General features: G+C 40.8%; 1 protein-coding gene across 2 annotated transcripts in view; it reads left to right on the top strand.

Moving 5' to 3' along the window:
* The window catches only part of Birc6 (baculoviral IAP repeat containing 6), a 182,177-nt gene extending 167,299 nt beyond the window's left edge, over window positions 1–14,878 (top strand). For both annotated transcript variants that reach the window (XM_051168400.1, XM_051168481.1), the window contains exons 69-73: window positions 1,156–1,317; window positions 2,379–2,456; window positions 4,656–4,844; window positions 8,901–9,035; window positions 13,553–14,878. In XM_051168400.1, coding sequence (XP_051024357.1) covers window positions 1,156–1,317; window positions 2,379–2,456; window positions 4,656–4,844; window positions 8,901–9,035; window positions 13,553–13,732 — 744 coding nt within the window. In that variant the 3' untranslated portion in view covers window positions 13,733–14,878. The remainder of the gene's footprint in view (window positions 1–1,155; window positions 1,318–2,378; window positions 2,457–4,655; window positions 4,845–8,900; window positions 9,036–13,552) is intronic.
* The last annotated feature ends 1,787 nt before the right edge of the window (window positions 14,879–16,665 follow it).

Raw genomic sequence — 16,665 nt, 5'->3', positions numbered from 1 at the left:
AGTTGAAAAATATTTACATTTATGATTTAATTCTTAGGTTAACTGATCTGTCTTTTTTAGACAAGTAACAGTATTGATCTGTTGACTTCTCTAAGATTTTTTTTTCCCTTTGCTTTGATTTTCTGAATAATTTGTCGCTTTGACCACATCTTATTCCCTTTATAAACAGTAGAATTGTTTTTAGGATTATTACCTAAAAACTCATTTTGTAGCTGGGCAGTGGTGCCACATACCTTTAATCCCAGCACTTGGGAGGCAGAGGCAGGTGGATCTCTGAGTTCAAGGCCAACCTGGTCTACAGAGTAAGTTCCAGGACAGCCAAGGCTACACAGAGAAACCCTGTCTTAAACACCCCCCCCCATCCCCGCTCCAAAAAAAAAAAAAAAGAAAAGGAAAGAGAAATCATTTTGCTATATAATTGTGCTTCCCTTTGGAGCCCTGGGCTGTATGTGAAAGCTCTTCAGCCTAGAACCTCTGGAGTGAATTAGTTAGAGTGCAGGTGCCATTGTGTCTGTTGATTGACTCACTTGACATTCTTTAGTTTTTACACTTAACTGTTGGTTCCTGTCTGCTCCTTTTCTCTCACCTCATAAAGCTCTAAGGGGACAAAAAGTTTGAGATTTAGGTAAGCCTTCTGTTTTCAGAGCCAGGAATCGTGGCACATGCTTTTAATCCCAGCACTTGGGAGGCAGAGGCAGGCGGATCGCTGTGAGTTTGAGGCCAGCCTGGTCTACAAAGTGAGTCCAGGACAGACAAGGCTACAAAGAGAAACCCTGTCTCGAAAACAAAAAAAAAAAAAAAAAAAATCATCATCTATTTTCAGCAAAACTAGGGCATTTCCCCCTATGCTGGGTTTCTCTGTGTATCTCTCTGTCTTGGAACTCACTCCGTAGACCAGGCTGGCCTGGAACTCATGAAGATCCACCTGCCTTTGCCTCACAACTACTGGGATTAAAGATGTGTGTCACCACGGCTGGCAGCTACAGCATTTTTATTTCTTGTCAGAATCCTTTTTCTAGTCTGTTGTGTCTATAGCTTCTGAGCCCACTCTTCACCCAGGCTTGTGCACTGGCTGTCAGGAGGAAGTTCCTGCAGTGTTATCTAAGGTGATGGTGAGGAGGATCCTCTGAGTCTCTCTGTTTATGTGCACACCAGGTTCTTATAACTGGTCCAGCGGACACCCCCTACGCAAATGGATGCTTTGAGTTTGATGTATATTTTCCTCAAGATTATCCTAGTTCACCTCCTCTTGTGAACCTAGAAACAACTGGGGGTCATAGTGTGCGCTTCAATCCCAACCTTTACAATGATGGCAAGGTAAGGTGCTTGAAATCTTTTGTTTCTAAGTTCACATTGATCCGAAGGTTCTTTGTGATTCAAAATTGGTGTGGCTATTTATTTTTTTTTTTTCATTCTTAGCTCCTTGTATGTGCACAGACAGATCAGCTTGAAAGTAAGAGAGGAGAAACTAAGAAGGGTGAAACACTATAGTTAACTAACACTTTCCACGAACCAACCCTGCTTAGAATACAGAACCTGCAGCCTGGCTTGGATGGTTCCTTTACTTCTGTATCTCCAGTTCTAGTCATCTTTTCATGAATGAGTATGGTTGAGCAGCAACCCATTTGTCAGCTCTGGACCACCACTGTCTGCTCTGCAGTTCACAGCTTTAGCTTTTTCCATCTTAACTCCTTCCTGGCTGTTAAACACAGAATTAAGAACTTGTTCTTTTTAAATATTTTCACATTTTTTATTAACAGTGGGGTGATTTATTCTCACTAGAATAGAAAAAATATCTGACAAAAAGGTGTAATAAATTATTTCTGGGCCTGGGAAACGCAGCTCTGTGGTAGAGTGTTTGCCTGCCATGGTCAAAGCCCTGCATTCTGTTCCCAACATTAAAGGGTGGAAAGCCTAAAGACATATTTTGAACATAAAATGTTTTATTTAAATCAGAAATAATTCCCTATGACTATAAATTCTTTAAAAGAATAATTATCATATTCAGTGTAACTTTGGATGTTCTAGTAGTAAGTTCCATGCTAAGTATTACTGCTTTAAGCATAAGAAGGTAAGAAGGGGCTGGATGGGGCTGGAGGGATGGCTCAGCAGTCATCATAGCTGCTTTCCAGAGACCTGACCCCTCCTCTGGCCTCCATGGGCACCAGGCACACACAAAAGCAGATCCTACTTGGGAAGAATAGCAAATTCTTAAAAATGAACTTTTTATCAAAATGTCTCGGATAGATCACATCTGAGGGTGCAGTGAGCTTTTACAGACTTATATACAGTTTGACATGAGAGCATTGTGGTTTATTTCTGGCAGGAACAGTTTGTTATTAAGCACTCTTTTAAATTTTATGTCTTTCCTTTCTCAGGTTTGTTTAAGCATCCTCAATACATGGCATGGAAGACCAGAAGAGAAATGGAATCCTCAGACATCCAGCTTTTTGCAGGTAAACAAAGTTTCACTGACAGATTTACTTATACTCTAAGAACTGTGTATGTTTGCGGGGAGGAGGGGAATTAGTGATCAAAAATAAAAGTAGAAAGCTATTTAAAAGGCAGGAAATACTAAAAAAAAACAGTCTTGTCAAAACCAAATTGTTTCATAAGGTTTTTTTCCCCCTTCTTCTTCTCTTTTTCCAGAAGAATTCATTTTACTTGCATGAGTGTTTTGCCTGCATGTATGTCTGTGAGAGGGTGTCGGATCCTCTAGAACTGGAGTTACAGAGTAGTTACAGAGGATCCGAACAGAGGGCCTCGGGAAAAGCAGCTCTTAACTGCTGAGCCTCTCTCTAGCCCAGTTCCATAAGGTCTAAAAATGCAGTATGTGCAGTAAGGTGATTTAGGTCTATCTTCTGTCTTGTGAGTAGAATTTCATACACTGTTGCTGCTACATACTTCTTCATGTATGATGTAGTGCTAATTACAGTTTTTATTTTTCTGATGCTCAAAATTAATGTCCTGGAATTCATAAAATTTCAGAGTTGTAGCTGCTATTTTTATAGCTTTTTAATAATCTTCAAAGTTTACATTTCTCTAAGTCAATTGAGCATATAAATCTATCGCATAATATCTTAATTGCACTCATATTTATACTTTGTAATTACTCAGACCCTTAGCCGCAGGTAGGGTGGTAAACAGATTTAGGGATGTGTTCACTATAATGCTTGTTCATTTAGGAAGTAGAGACACAGTAATTAGTCATGGTTGTTACATAATACCTTGGGCTCACATGTACAGCTTAGTGTTTAAAAAAGACAACATGAAGTTAGCATCGGGTGATCCTACTAAAAGATGACTTATCCTAAGAGATTATTTTTCTTAATGCTAGTTTGTGTTGGATGAGAGATGTGATTTTGAGACCACCCTGGTCTACAAAGCTAGTCCAGAACAGCATGGGCTTTATTACACAGGAAACCCTGTCTAGAAAAACCAAAAACAAAACAAAAAGACTAAGGCTAATTTTAGCACAGCATCTAACAGAAGATACACAAAAGTACTGCTTAAGGCTGTGGCAGTGGTGTCTTTGTGAAATCCCTGCCATTTTGGTCTTTATAGCTAATTCCAGGCTAGCAAGGGCAACACAGTGAGACTCTGTGGATGGATGGATGGATGGATGGATGGATGGATGAATAGGTAGATAGGTAGGTAGGTAGGTAGGTAGATATTATATGAGGCTTCAGTGTAGCTAACTTGGTAGGACTTTTTTTTAATTGTTTGTTTATTTAAATACTTGTTTGTTTCGTTTTGTTTTACAAGACAAGGTTTCTCTGTGTTGCCCTAGCTATCCTGGAACTTGCTTTGTAGACCAGGGTGGCCCCAAACTCAAGAGATCTCCCTCCTGAGTACTGCAATTAGAGGTGTGCACCACCATCCCCACTGTTTGTTTATTTTTGTTTGTTTGGTTTTTTTTTTTTTTCTTTTTTTCTTCAAAGATTTATTTATTATGTATACAGTGTTTTGCCTGCATATATGCCTCCACGCCAGAAGAGGGCACCAGATCTCACTATAGATGGTTGTGATCTACCATGTGGTTGCTGGAAATTGAACTCAGGACCTCTGGAAGAGTAACCAACTGTTCTTAACCTCTGAGCCATCTCTCCAACTCCTGTTTTTGTTTTCCAAGACAGTGTTTCTTTGTGTAGCCTTGGCTGGCCTGGACTTGCTCTGTGGACCAGAGTGGCTTTGAACTTGCACTCTCAGAAATCCACCTGCCACTACGTCCCAAAGTGCTAGGATTTCAGGAGTGTGCCACCAAGCTGGCTCTGGTTTTTTTTTTTTTTTTAAAGACAAAGTATCACACTTTAACCCATACCATCCCAGAATTCACTGTGTAGCCTAGGTTTGCCTTAAGTTTACCCTGATATTCATGATTCCACTGAGATACTGTGTATGGATGTTTTGCCTCCATGTATGTATGCACTCCACATACATATGCAGAGAATCAAACACAGGTCCTCAGAAGAGCAGCTTACCTGCTGAGTCATTTCTCCAGCCCCCAATATCAGGCTTTGTTGTTTGTTTTGTTTTATTCTAGAAATATGCAGAAACATGCTAATAGCAACTCCTTGGAGATGAAGCAGAATAGCAGTTTATTTGCAGTAAATATGTCTCTTAATAACTAATTTTGAATTTCCTCTATTCCTCAGGTGTTGGTTTCTGTCCAGTCCCTTATATTAGTAGCTGAGCCTTACTTTAATGAACCAGGATATGAACGGTCTAGAGGCACTCCCAGTGGCACACAGAGCTCTCGGGAATATGATGGAAACATCCGACAAGCAACGGTTAAATGGGCAATGCTAGAACAAATCAGAAATCCTTCACCATGCTTTAAAGAAGTATGTTGGATAGATTAAATACTTAAGGATATTTGAGAATAGTTTGTTAGTATTTCATATTCTAATTTTACAGTGTCTGATATACTAAGCTTTACTTCTTACAGCTAACAGTTAATCCTAAAATCATTAATAACAAAGTGCAATTAGTAAAGTTTAAAGCCACATATCCCAAAAGACACCAGACTTTATCTTGGGACCTTATATTTAAGTCTTACTTTTGCATGACTGTGTACAGGTACACATTTTGTGTGTAAAGGTAAGAAGGCAGCTTTGGGTTTGATGCTCAGTGTTACCCACTTCTTTCTGAGACAGGGTCTCTGATGGTCTTCAGTTCACCAGGTGCATCTTTGTGGACCCACATTTCTCTGCTTCTCCAGAACAGGCACCACCACACTTGCTCTGGTTTGGTCCTTTTTGTTGTTAATGGGCTCTGATTCACTTTACCAAGTGAGCATCTTTCTAGCCCAAGACTGCTATTTTTGATAGCTCTCATTTTATCCAACTATTCAAACATTCTGAAATATTCCTCATGAAATATTATTAATTACTGAAGGTGAGTTATTTTCTGCATGGTAGTAGAAACGTGCATGTGTGAACATTAAGGGAAGACTTAGACTACCGAGCTCCTAAAGCCCTCTAAAGTATTTCAAGGGATTTGGCTTTGCTGTTTCCTGGTGACTTGATGCCCTGCATCTGTCTGTGCCCAGTTCTTATGTCATGTCTTCTCTGTCCCGTAATATGGTTTTCTTTTTCAAAGTTGTTTCCTTAGATCATCTGTTCTTAGATTTTTCTTGGCCTTGCAGCCTTTTAAAGTGACACTACCGTATTTACCTGGTAGACTATTGATATTTAACCCTATTAACCAGGTATTTATAAACACTGTGAAACATGTGACCGCTATCTGCATCAATCAGGTAGAGCTCATGAGTGTGACCGTAAGGAATGGAAAAGAAACATTCCTGCTGGGCGTGGTGGCGCACACCTTTAATCCCAGCACTTGGGAGGCAGAGGCTGGCGGATCGCTGTGAATTCTAGGCCAGCCTGGTCTACAAAGTGTGTCCAGGACAGCCAAGGCTACACAGAGAAACCCTGTCTCCAAAAAAAAGAAAGAAAGAAAGAAAGAAAGAAAGAAAGAAAGAAAGAAAGAAAGAAAGAAAGAAAGAAAAAGAAGAGAGAGAAAATAAAAATTCCTTTTGTCAATACTACCTGTGTTTATATGTTAGTGTGCACACATCTCCAAAGGCTTGCCGTTTAGTATATCTGTTATACGAGATATAAACATGTGTCCTTATGCCTGTATGTGTACATGCATCCATGGTGTAAACTTGTATATAAACCCTTAGATTTGTTTATTGCTTAGGTTACCCACATTAATATGATTCATTGTTCAACTGCCATCAGATGTTATTAGACACTGTGCTAGCTTACTAGGGGGAAAAACCTAAAAATAAATGGAACTTCCTTGGAGAATCTGTATTCCTTCCCCTTGCATCATACATGAATTTTTCAGTATCCTGGGTATTGAGGTGTTGAAACTCCTTTATAGTTCTGCTGTGTGTAACACTGATTCCAAATTACACAGTGTATAGTGTTTAATTTTGACTTTTTTCCTTTCAACTCTGCAAAGTAATCCATTTCCATAAAGTTCAGATATAGGCAGACTTATCTCATGGAGCAAGTGGGGATAAGGGCTGGAGATGTAAGTTGGTGGTAGGCTGTGCTTGTGTAGTGTGTGTGTCTCCCCCAGGTGTAGGGGAGACAGTGTGATGAGAGGAAGCAGGTGTGTCCTAGCAGATGTGACGTGTTGCTGTGTACTAGGTGGAGGTTACATAGGTGTGTGCCCTACAAGAAAAGAAATTCACTTTGCCACAAAATTATTTCTTTGCATTTATGTTCTACTTAAAGCACTCAGCTAAATATGCTAATGTTATGGCTAGATTCCCACCTCCTTGAGTAAGCACAGGCGACTCTGAGAGGATGACTTTTATAAAAATTAAATACACATAATTTGAAACAATAATTCTGTCATCCTTTGGAGCCCAGCTTGTTAAATTTGCCACTCCTTGCCATGAGACATTTAAAACTGACTTTCTTAATGTGCTTCTTTTTAGGGGGGTATTTTCTGAATTCCGTAGGTATTTTTGTTTATTTGGGTTGTTGATTGTTTTGAGACAAGGTCTTCCATTGTGTATACTTGTCTCTAACTTACTATAAAGGTAAGGATCATCTTGAACTTTGGATTTTTGTGGGGTTTTTGTTTTTTGTTGTTGTTGTTTGGGTTTTTTTGTTTTTGTTTGTTTTGTTTGCTTTGTTTTTTTTGGGGTTTTTTTGTGGTTTTTTTGAGACAGAGTTTCTCTGTGTAGCCTTGGCCATCCTGGACTCACTTTGTAGACCAGGCTGGCCTCGAACTCACAGCGATCCACCTGCCTCTGCCTCCCGAGTGCTGGGATTAAGGGCGTGCCCCACCATGCCTGAACTTTGGGTTTTTGAACATCTTACCCTCCTGCCTCCGCTTCCCGAGTGCTGGGGTTATAGGCGTGTCTCTATTGTACGTACAACATCCTACCTGTTTGCGCCTGCTCGCCACAGGGGCCTCAGGCCACATTACAGATGGCTGTGAGCCACCATGTGGTTGCTGGGAATTGAACTCAGGACCTCTGGAAGAGCAGTTGGTGCTCTTACCCTCTGAGCCATCTCTCCAGCCCCACCCTGCTTTCTCTTTTAAAGTGTCTTTTTCTCTGGTGCCCTCATCTACTTAACTTGATTTTTCTTATTTTGACTTCTTATAAGCATCAACCTCAAAAACTGCTAAATGTAACACAGGAGTGTACTGGTGTTTTATTTCAGTTGTCATGCCTTTATATGTAACTTTAGGGAGAGAACCCCTTTAGACAGTATAGAAACAACCAGAATTCATGTCTGCTTTCTTGTTTAAAAATTTCAGAAAAAGATTTCTAGTGCTTATGTATCAAAACATTTTTCAGAGGTAGACATTTTTAAATATCCAAATCAGATGCATGGTTACTGTAAGGGAATTTAGCTCTGTAAAATAAATCCATCTATAAATTCACCAAAAAATGCAATTGAAAGCTTTGTTTAGCTTTTGTGTTTAGATTGTAGGGTATGGGGTGTGTGTGTGTGATTTTCTCTGATAGTTAGGTTTCTTGTGCTATCTGGCAAACTGGCTCCGTGAGTACAGGTTCTTTCCACGATGGCTGCTCACCTGAGTTTGATTCCTGGGACGAAAGACGACTGATGCTTTTGACCTCTATGTGTATGCCATGGCACACATGCATACTCACAGTAAATAAATAATTGTAGTCTTAAAGAAAAAAACAACAAAACTTCAATTATCTAGGTGGTCTATGAAGTCAAAGATTTGTTTTTGTTTTTTGAGACAGAGTTTCTCTGTGTATCTTTGGCTGTCCTGGAACTCACTCTGTAGACCAGGCTGGCCTTGAACTCACAGGATCAAGGATCCACCTGACCCTGCCACCTGAGTGCTAGGATTAAAGACATGCTCTACCACTGCCTGGCTTAAAGATTATTTTATTAATTTGTGGCAGGAGGTATATGCACATGAGTGCAGATGCCTAGAGAGGCCATCAGATTCCTTGGAGCCTGAGTTAACAGGCAGTTGTGAGCCTCCTGACCTGGGTCAGGGGAGCTAAAGCATAGATCTTTGTAAGAGCTGTATACTCTGAGCCATCTCTGCAATCCCTGAGTTTTCTCTAAAGACACTTTTCTGCTGCGAATATGTTGAAAATCTTTCTTTTTTGCTGATTTTTCTCCATTTGCCATGTGTTTCCTTACGTGTGTCCTGTGCTCTTCAGGTAGGATTACTTCAGTATCTGAGCAATGTTGGAAATTCTTGGCTGCTATAGAATTGAGTATTTCAGTGTGTGCTATCTGATATCCTAAAAAGCAGGTTCCTTCTTGGCAGTGATGAGACCAGAACTTCTGAGCTGATAAACATGGCAGTGTCTAAAGGTTTTATTTTTGTAATGCCATAATCTTTGTCTTTTAAGACATGTTCTGTTCTATTTTATTTTCAAGGTTATACACAAGCATTTTTACTTGAAAAGAATTGAGATCATGGCCCAGTGTGAGGAGTGGATTGCAGACATCCAGCAATACAGCAGTGATAAGCGCGTGGGCAGGACCATGTCTCACCACGCAGCAGCTCTCAAGGTGAGTTGGTTGTGAATTCACTGACTCAACGATTCTCAAAGAAACAAGGTGTTTCAGAAAGTGTGTAGATAGGTGTAAGAGCTTTCACAAAGGACTGGAAATTCTTCAAATTATAAGTGGCTGCAGGACCTGAGCCCAAATATTTTAGGGGTGGGGGCATAAATTTTGTTTTAATGTTTTAGCCTTACCTTATGCCTCTTACCGTACTTAATTGTATTCCTTGGTATGATGATGAAGATACAAGGTGGAGGGCCACTAATAACAGAGTTGTAATGAGACTGGCTGTGAGAGGAGCCAGATTGTGGGAGGTAGGCAGTTGTTTTTTACTTGAGCATTCACAGATGGAAATGGAAGATACAGTGGCTCTGCAGATTTTTTTTTCCATATATGGAAATCATTTGCTGTTTCCAAATAATCATTTTATTCTTCCGTCGTTTCATCCTCTGCCAGGTACCTTCCGTCTATGTTTGCAGTGTTTTCCATCCCTACTGGCTCCTTTCTCTTTGGTTTTCAATCCTCATTGGAAAGATGTATGTGATGATTTGGAGTGGCACACACCTTTAATACCAGTAATTGCCAGCAGCAGGTAGAACACTGTGAGTTCAGGACAGCCAGTGCTGCGTAGTGAGACACTCTTGTATAACAAAACAAACAAGTAGCTGATAATAAGAATGCGAGTTTTTCAGGTGTTCTTTCTTTTTCTTTCTTTCTTTCTTTCTTTCTTTCTTTCTTTCTTTCTTTCTTTTCCTTTCCTTCAGTAAAGAAATATTTATGGGTGACAAATGATATGATATCTGGGATTTGCTTTAAGTAAGAAAAATGAATAGATGCAATTATTCATCTAGACTAGAGACTAGCAGGAATTGGTAGTTGCTGAAGCTAGGTACTGAGAACATGTGCATTTATTGTCCTTTTCTGCCCATTCTTGTATACAGTTGAGCTTTTACATTACTAAGACTAGAGCTACGGGTGCTAGCCCATGTCCTCAACCCCAGCACCGAGCATCTCAGTACAAGAGCGCAGGAATTGAAGGCTGCCCTGGCTAGTGGGGCTACTGTCTGAGGAAGAAGACTGCTTGATCTAGGCTAGTTCTCCTTGTTTGTGTTCTCCACCAGCCAAGAGCTAGGGCCTCTGCAGCTAAAGGTTTGTGGGTCTCGTCTCCCTCCTTACACCATGCCCACTAGCTCATCACCATTTACTCTTCAGCTCCAGTTTCACTTCTGGAAGCCACCCCTAACTTTGACACAAACGTGGTAGGTTATTTATTAGCACAGCCACCGCTTACTCATGTTTCCCTTTTCTGCTCACCATAAACTATCCTCTTCCTCTCCTCTCCTTGTTTATTCTTTTCTTTCCTGAGAGCCAGTTTATCCTTACCACCTTTTCTCTTGTGATCTTTGGGCTCCTAATGTTGGACATTTACTTTTTGAAGATGATTCATGACCCAAAACTAAAAGTCATGGGTCTGAGAAAGGGACTGGAGGAGGTGGGGCGGGGTTTGATAAGGACAGGAGGGAACAGTGGAGAGAGTAATCAAAACTCAAATACCTGTATGAAGTTGACAAAAACATCAATTAAAAGGTGACTCTTGGAACTTGAGTTTCCCTCAGTGTCTCCTGACTTGTGTTACTAATGGTTTTTTCTTGAAACACCGAGAGCAGAGCTATACTTTTCTTCAGATCAGTTCTTGCAGTTTTTACACATTCCAGACTGCCCTTTTTTCTCAGACGTGTAGATACTGCTTAACTTCCTTCATCTAGTTCAGGTGCTTAGTTCTGTTGTCCTCAGAAGGAGCTTGCAATCATCTTTAGTGTGCACCTCGTTCTCCCCGTCTCCCCTCTCCCCAGAGCACAGCCACACTGGGCAGGTGTTGAGCTGCACCTTTGTCACGTACATCCACAGCACCTGCAGTCTAACTGTCGCTGTGTTGTTTCAGCATTGGCTTTTACCTGAAATTATTCTACTGTATTATTTTGAAGATTGTCTTTGTTGTTCTTGTTCTTGTTTTTGAGGCAGGATCTCACTCTGTACTCAGACGCTGGCCTGAATCAAACTATGTAGACCAGGCTGACCTCAAACTCAGATCTGCCTTCCACTGTCTCTCCAGTGCTGGACTTAAAAGATATGAGCAACCATACCAAACTACTGTATTATTTTTCTGTGTCACCCTGACTTAGAAATCCTTCATTTCCAAACTGGTGATAATTTTTACCCAACTACAGTTTTGCTGAAGAATGCTAGTCGAGGAAGGAAGCCTATTATGTCCTGTTCAACTTGAGTTCCTAATAAGAGTTACAGTGTCTCTCCTCTCCCAAGTCCTCATAATAGTGAGATGTTTCTCGCTCCTTTTTTAGTCACTGTTTTTATCATGGTGGAAGGGAAATCAGTGCTGGAGAGTTTTTAAGTTTCAAGTGTGTGAATATGCCTTAAGACCTTGTAAGTGGTTGATAGCGCACAACTGTCTCAGCCTTCCAGTACCCAGGCTTCATACACGCTAAAGTATCTTTATTGTGCTTCTTGCTTTGTTAAGCCAGTTAGTGTTTAACAGAGCATCTTTTATGTGTAAAGATTGTTCTGTGAAAACTGCTTGATGGGGCTAGCCAGATCACCAAGCCTGATGACCAGCTTTGATCTCTCAGACCCATATAGGGGAAAGGAAAAAACTGACAGCTGTGAGTTGTCGTGACTTTTCTCACATGCACATCCCTATACAAATAAACTCACAAAGTCAATCAGTTTCTTTTTTTAATTACTTAATTTTCAAAGTAGCTATTGATGCAGGTGAATTGAGAGAAGATGTGGGGTTTTTTGTTTTGTTTTGTTTTTTTGAGATAGTGTCTTTCTGTGTAGCTTTATCTGTCCTGGAGCTCACTCTAGACCAGGCTGGCTTCAAACTCACAGAGCACTGCCTCTGCCTCCTAAGTGCTGGGACTGCCACCACCAGAACCCGGCTCAGTGCAGGTTATTTTTTAAGCCTTCAAGTATTTTTATTTGTAAGCATCTAATCACTGTCTTGGCATCTTGCATTCTAAGGCAATTATTTACTCGCTAGATACTTCTTTTCATTTGTTCAAAAAAAAATTTTTTTTCCCCTAAAGATTTATTTATTTATTTATTATGTACACAGTGTCCTGTCAGCATGTACTCCTGCAAACCAGAAGAGGATACTACATCTCATTATAGATGGTTGTGAGCCACCATGTAGTTGCTGGGAATTGAACTCAGAACCTTTGGCAGAGCAGCCAGTGCTCCTTAACCTCTGATCCATCTCTCCAGCCCTTGTTTTTTCGAGACAGGGTTTCTCTGTGTAGTCTTGGCTGTTCTAGATTCACTTTGTAAGCCAGGCTGGCCTTGAACTCACAGTGATCTGGCTGCCCCTGCCTCCCAAGTGCTGACATTAAAGGCTTGTTCAGAATTTTTAAATTCTAATAATAGAATTATTTCTCATGTTTCTCTTGAGTTAAAGTGAAATGATGTGGAAACTCCAAAATTTACAGAGGCCTCTGTTATTGAAACACACCTGTTTTCCTTGACCAAAATAGCAGTGCATATGTGGTCTGAATTTTGTGGTGGGTAGTTTAGGTTTTTGTTGGCTGGTCGTGAAGTACGTGGTGTGTCATGTGCTCCCCACCCCACCCCCAAGTTCTAGAGCTTAAAACCCAGAGCCTTGTACATGCCAGACAAGTTTGATCCCTGTACCGTTACAATGTGTACCGAGTCTGGGTTCATTTTAATTTGTGCACTTTTCCTTTTCAGAGGTGTGTTGTCCATGAGAACACAAGGGATTACTGTCTTTAATTTAAAAGACTATGCATGACAAACTGTTGGTATTTATAAACCATTGGTTCTGCTGCTCCTGCTGCCACGGTTGGGGTTCATGCAGGTTCTATGGAACTATACTGTTCTAAGGAGGCGGGGTTTACTCTTCTGTACCTGTACAGAATGTCACTCTGGGCTTTTCTTCTTTTCTTTTGGTTTCTGAAGACAGGATTTCTTTGTGTAGCCTTACTTGTCGTGAACTTATGTTGTAGACCAGGCTGAGCTCAAACTCACAGAGATTTGCCCGTCTCTGCCTCCCAAGTGCTGGGATTACAGGCCTGTGCCACCATGCATGGCTGTTCTGGACTTTTCAATAAGGGAATACTTTTGAGTTTGGATGGAGATGTATGTATGTGTGTTTATCCATGTTTTGCCTGCGTGTATATCTGTGTGAGGATGTCAGAAGTTCTGGACTGGAGTTACAGAGAGGTGTGAGCTGCCACATGTGTGCTGGGAATAGAACAGGCAGTGTTCTTAGCTGCTGCGCCATCTCTCCCGCCCCTGAGTTTGGGGATTCCTGAGAATTTTGTTTACTGTGTGTTTTAAATGTGGGATACACTGGCTGACATAAGAAGATAACTAAGTAAATATTTGCATACTTGATCCTGGGGTATGTTAAGACTATACTCTTGTCTCAGTGTTATGCTAGGATCATAGTGCTGCTCACACTTCTGATATTAGCAATTTTCTTTATTTAGCGTCACACTGCTCAGCTCCGAGAAGAGCTACTGAAACTTCCCTGCCCTGAAGGCTTAGATCCAGACATTGAGGATGCCTCCCCGGTGTGCAGGGCCACAGCAGGTGCTGAAGAGACTCTAACACACGACCATGTCAAACCCAGCAGCAGCAAAGACCTCCCCAGTGACTTCCAATTATGAGCTGCATTGATGTGGATTTCATAGACACAAAGGCTTCGAAGCACAAGCCAAATATGTCAATATTTGTATGTAAGAAACTAATTATGTAATAGGTAATGAAACTGAAACTATACTATGCCCTTAAGGAGATCCAGTTTAATTCAAGGTGATATTTGATTTACCTGTACAAGAGTGTAAACTTTTTTGTGCTTTTATTTTTCAATTGTGAGAACCACTGATTGGTATGTTCAACAAATTTGTGTATACAAAGAAATGGATAAATCACTGATCTATAAGGGAAACTACCTTAGGAAAGAATGTTTACTGAACGTTTATCTTTTCTTTTTTTTTTTTTTTACTGTAGAGTGAGAGGTTGTTAACAAAGAATATATATTGGTCATTCTTACAACTACTATTTAAACTCAGCAGCTTTTCACGGGATTTGATAGTTTTATGTTTGGCCATATCTTCATGCTCATATTTGATTTCTGAAGACCTCCCACATACACTTTAATAAAAGTTTAACGGACATAGCCCCTCTTTTTTGATTTACTGGTACATTTTTAAGTAATAAATCTGCCATAAAATGCACTATAGCTGGAGACTTGCACTTGTATGGATGAATTTATTACATTCAACATATTTAATTTTATGCCTTCTAAGATGCAGAAAAAAATAAATGAACATGATTTTATTCTATGCCAAACATTTGGGCCTCTGAATGTATCCATTATTTGAATTTAAGTATATGAATAGGTATGGTCAATTGGAAAAGTCACTTTAAACTGTTTTCCTCAAGGGCTCCTCTTTTTCCTGGGCTGTGTGGTTTTGTTCCTGAAGTCACATGTATGTATCAACATGGAGGTGCTGTAGAGGAGGGAGGCTGGGCCTCTCTGGTGCTGTTACAGTGCTCTCTGTACCTGCCATACAGACTCATTTTCATGCGAGTTCTTCCTAGAGCCAATAAATAAAAACCTAGGTGAATTAGTATGTCTTGTTTCTACAACAGTTGCCATGGTGTGAAATGGTATTTCTACAGAGAAGCTTTTGAGACCTGAGCATGGGGGGAACAACAATGTTTTTGTGAGATCAGCTATCCATAAAGAAGGGCTGAAAGCTGGGCCAGCTGCTGGGAGGGACATTCTTATTTCTATGCTTCAAGTTCCAGGACAGCCAGGGCTACATGAAAAGACCCTGTCTCACAAAAGCAGAAAGAGAAACAAGGGAAAAGCTGGAGTGACTGTTAATAATATTTATATAAAGGTGTTTTAACTCTGGGAAAAAAAAGTGGCAGTCTGGCATGGTTCCTTACACATCCCTGCACTGGGAGACTGAGGTGTAGAGTTTGTTCAGAGCATACAGTAGGAGACTCTGCCTCAGAATTGGGGGGGGGGGGGAGAGGAAGAACAACAAATTTAAGTATTGGGAGTGGGGGGGGGGGAAGGAAGTGGGGTTAAAGGGCATGATGTGCCTTCATGTATGAGGCCCCAGACTCTTTAAACATCATGAGCAGAAAGCAGCTTGGAAGGCAGAGCATCTAAAGCACAGTAATTTTAGATGAAGTATGTAGTAAGCTGCACCGAAATGACAAGATAGTGGTAAATTCGGTGTGTATGACAAGAAAAGCCTCATATGTCATATGCAGACCCAGTGGATAGAATCTATATCTAAAACTATCAGTAATATGAGGTAAAAGCACAGTGATGGCTCAGTGGATGGAAAGCAGTTGCTGAGCTAGACTGACAGCCTGAGTTGAGATCCCAGGAACCCATGAAACTAAAAGGGTATGGGTGAATGGTGAGAGGACTAACTGGACAAAGCAACTGTGGCTAAGGCTGATGGACGAAGTTCAATACAAGGATCTACATGGTAGAAAGGGAAGAAGTGACTCATGCAAGTTGTCCTCTGACCTCCGCTTGCATTGCCATTTCACACAGGTAAGTCAAAGTGATTAAAACAAGCTCTGAAAAAAACAGTGCTGGATATAGTGGCCTGCATCTCTCATAATGGGACTCCTATGATGTGAGGGGAGGTGAAGACTAGAGAATCGCCCTGAAGGTGGCAGGTTGGCTAGCCTGGTGTATATGACAAAGCTGTAGAAACAAAACCTCTGCCTTAAAAAGAGCTAGAGCCCAGTGGTGGTGGTGGTGCACACCTTTAATCCCAGCACTTGGGAGGCAAAGCAGACGGATCTCTGGGTTTGAGGCCAACCTTATCTACATAGTTGTCATAGGCTGTCCTAAGTTCTAGGACAGCCAGGGGTACGTAAGAAAACCTGTCTAGAAAGGGCCAGAGAAGGAGGGAGGGTGGGAGGATGAGAACTGCCTCTGATGTCTCCACACAAGAAGTAAAATCTCTCTCTCTCTCTCTCTCTCTCTCTCTCTCTCTCTCTCTCTCTCTCTCTCTCTCTCTGTGTGTGTGTGTGTGTGTGTGTGTGTGTTTCCTTTGGTCAGGATTACATTCTAATTTGGTCTAATGAAAGTTACTGTCAAGTACATTTTTCTTTTACTTCCCATGGTTAGATATTATAAAGTTCTAGAAAGCAACAATACCATTACAAGGGCCAATAAATGATATACAAAAACTAGAAGGCACAGGCAGCAGGTGAGATGGCTTAGTTGGTAAAGTGCTTGCTGCCAAGCCTGACAACCTGAGTTGGAAAATCACTTATGAAGGATGGAACAAACTCCTCCATACATTCCATGGCTTGTGCATGCACATGAGATGTTCAAATAATTTGAGACAGATTGCACCTATGAGACAGAGTTGGACCTATGTGCAATGCAGACCAGCCAAGGAATGTTTAAGTGTTCACTTTGTATAAGGTTCCTGTATTCAAAGAGTAAACAGCAGGTATGAAGACAGTGCAGTATGGTAAGTTCTTTGGAGAGTTACAAGGTTCTATTGGGAACAGCATTAAGGAGTCACTTAGGGATAATACTGATAGGTACCAG

This window comes from Acomys russatus, chromosome 1 (assembly GCF_903995435.1).
Source record: "Acomys russatus chromosome 1, mAcoRus1.1, whole genome shotgun sequence".
Classification (NCBI taxonomy): Eukaryota; Metazoa; Chordata; class Mammalia; order Rodentia; family Muridae; genus Acomys; species Acomys russatus.
Note: the sequence above shows the minus strand (reverse complement) of the source record. Positions and strands in the feature narration are given on the sequence as shown.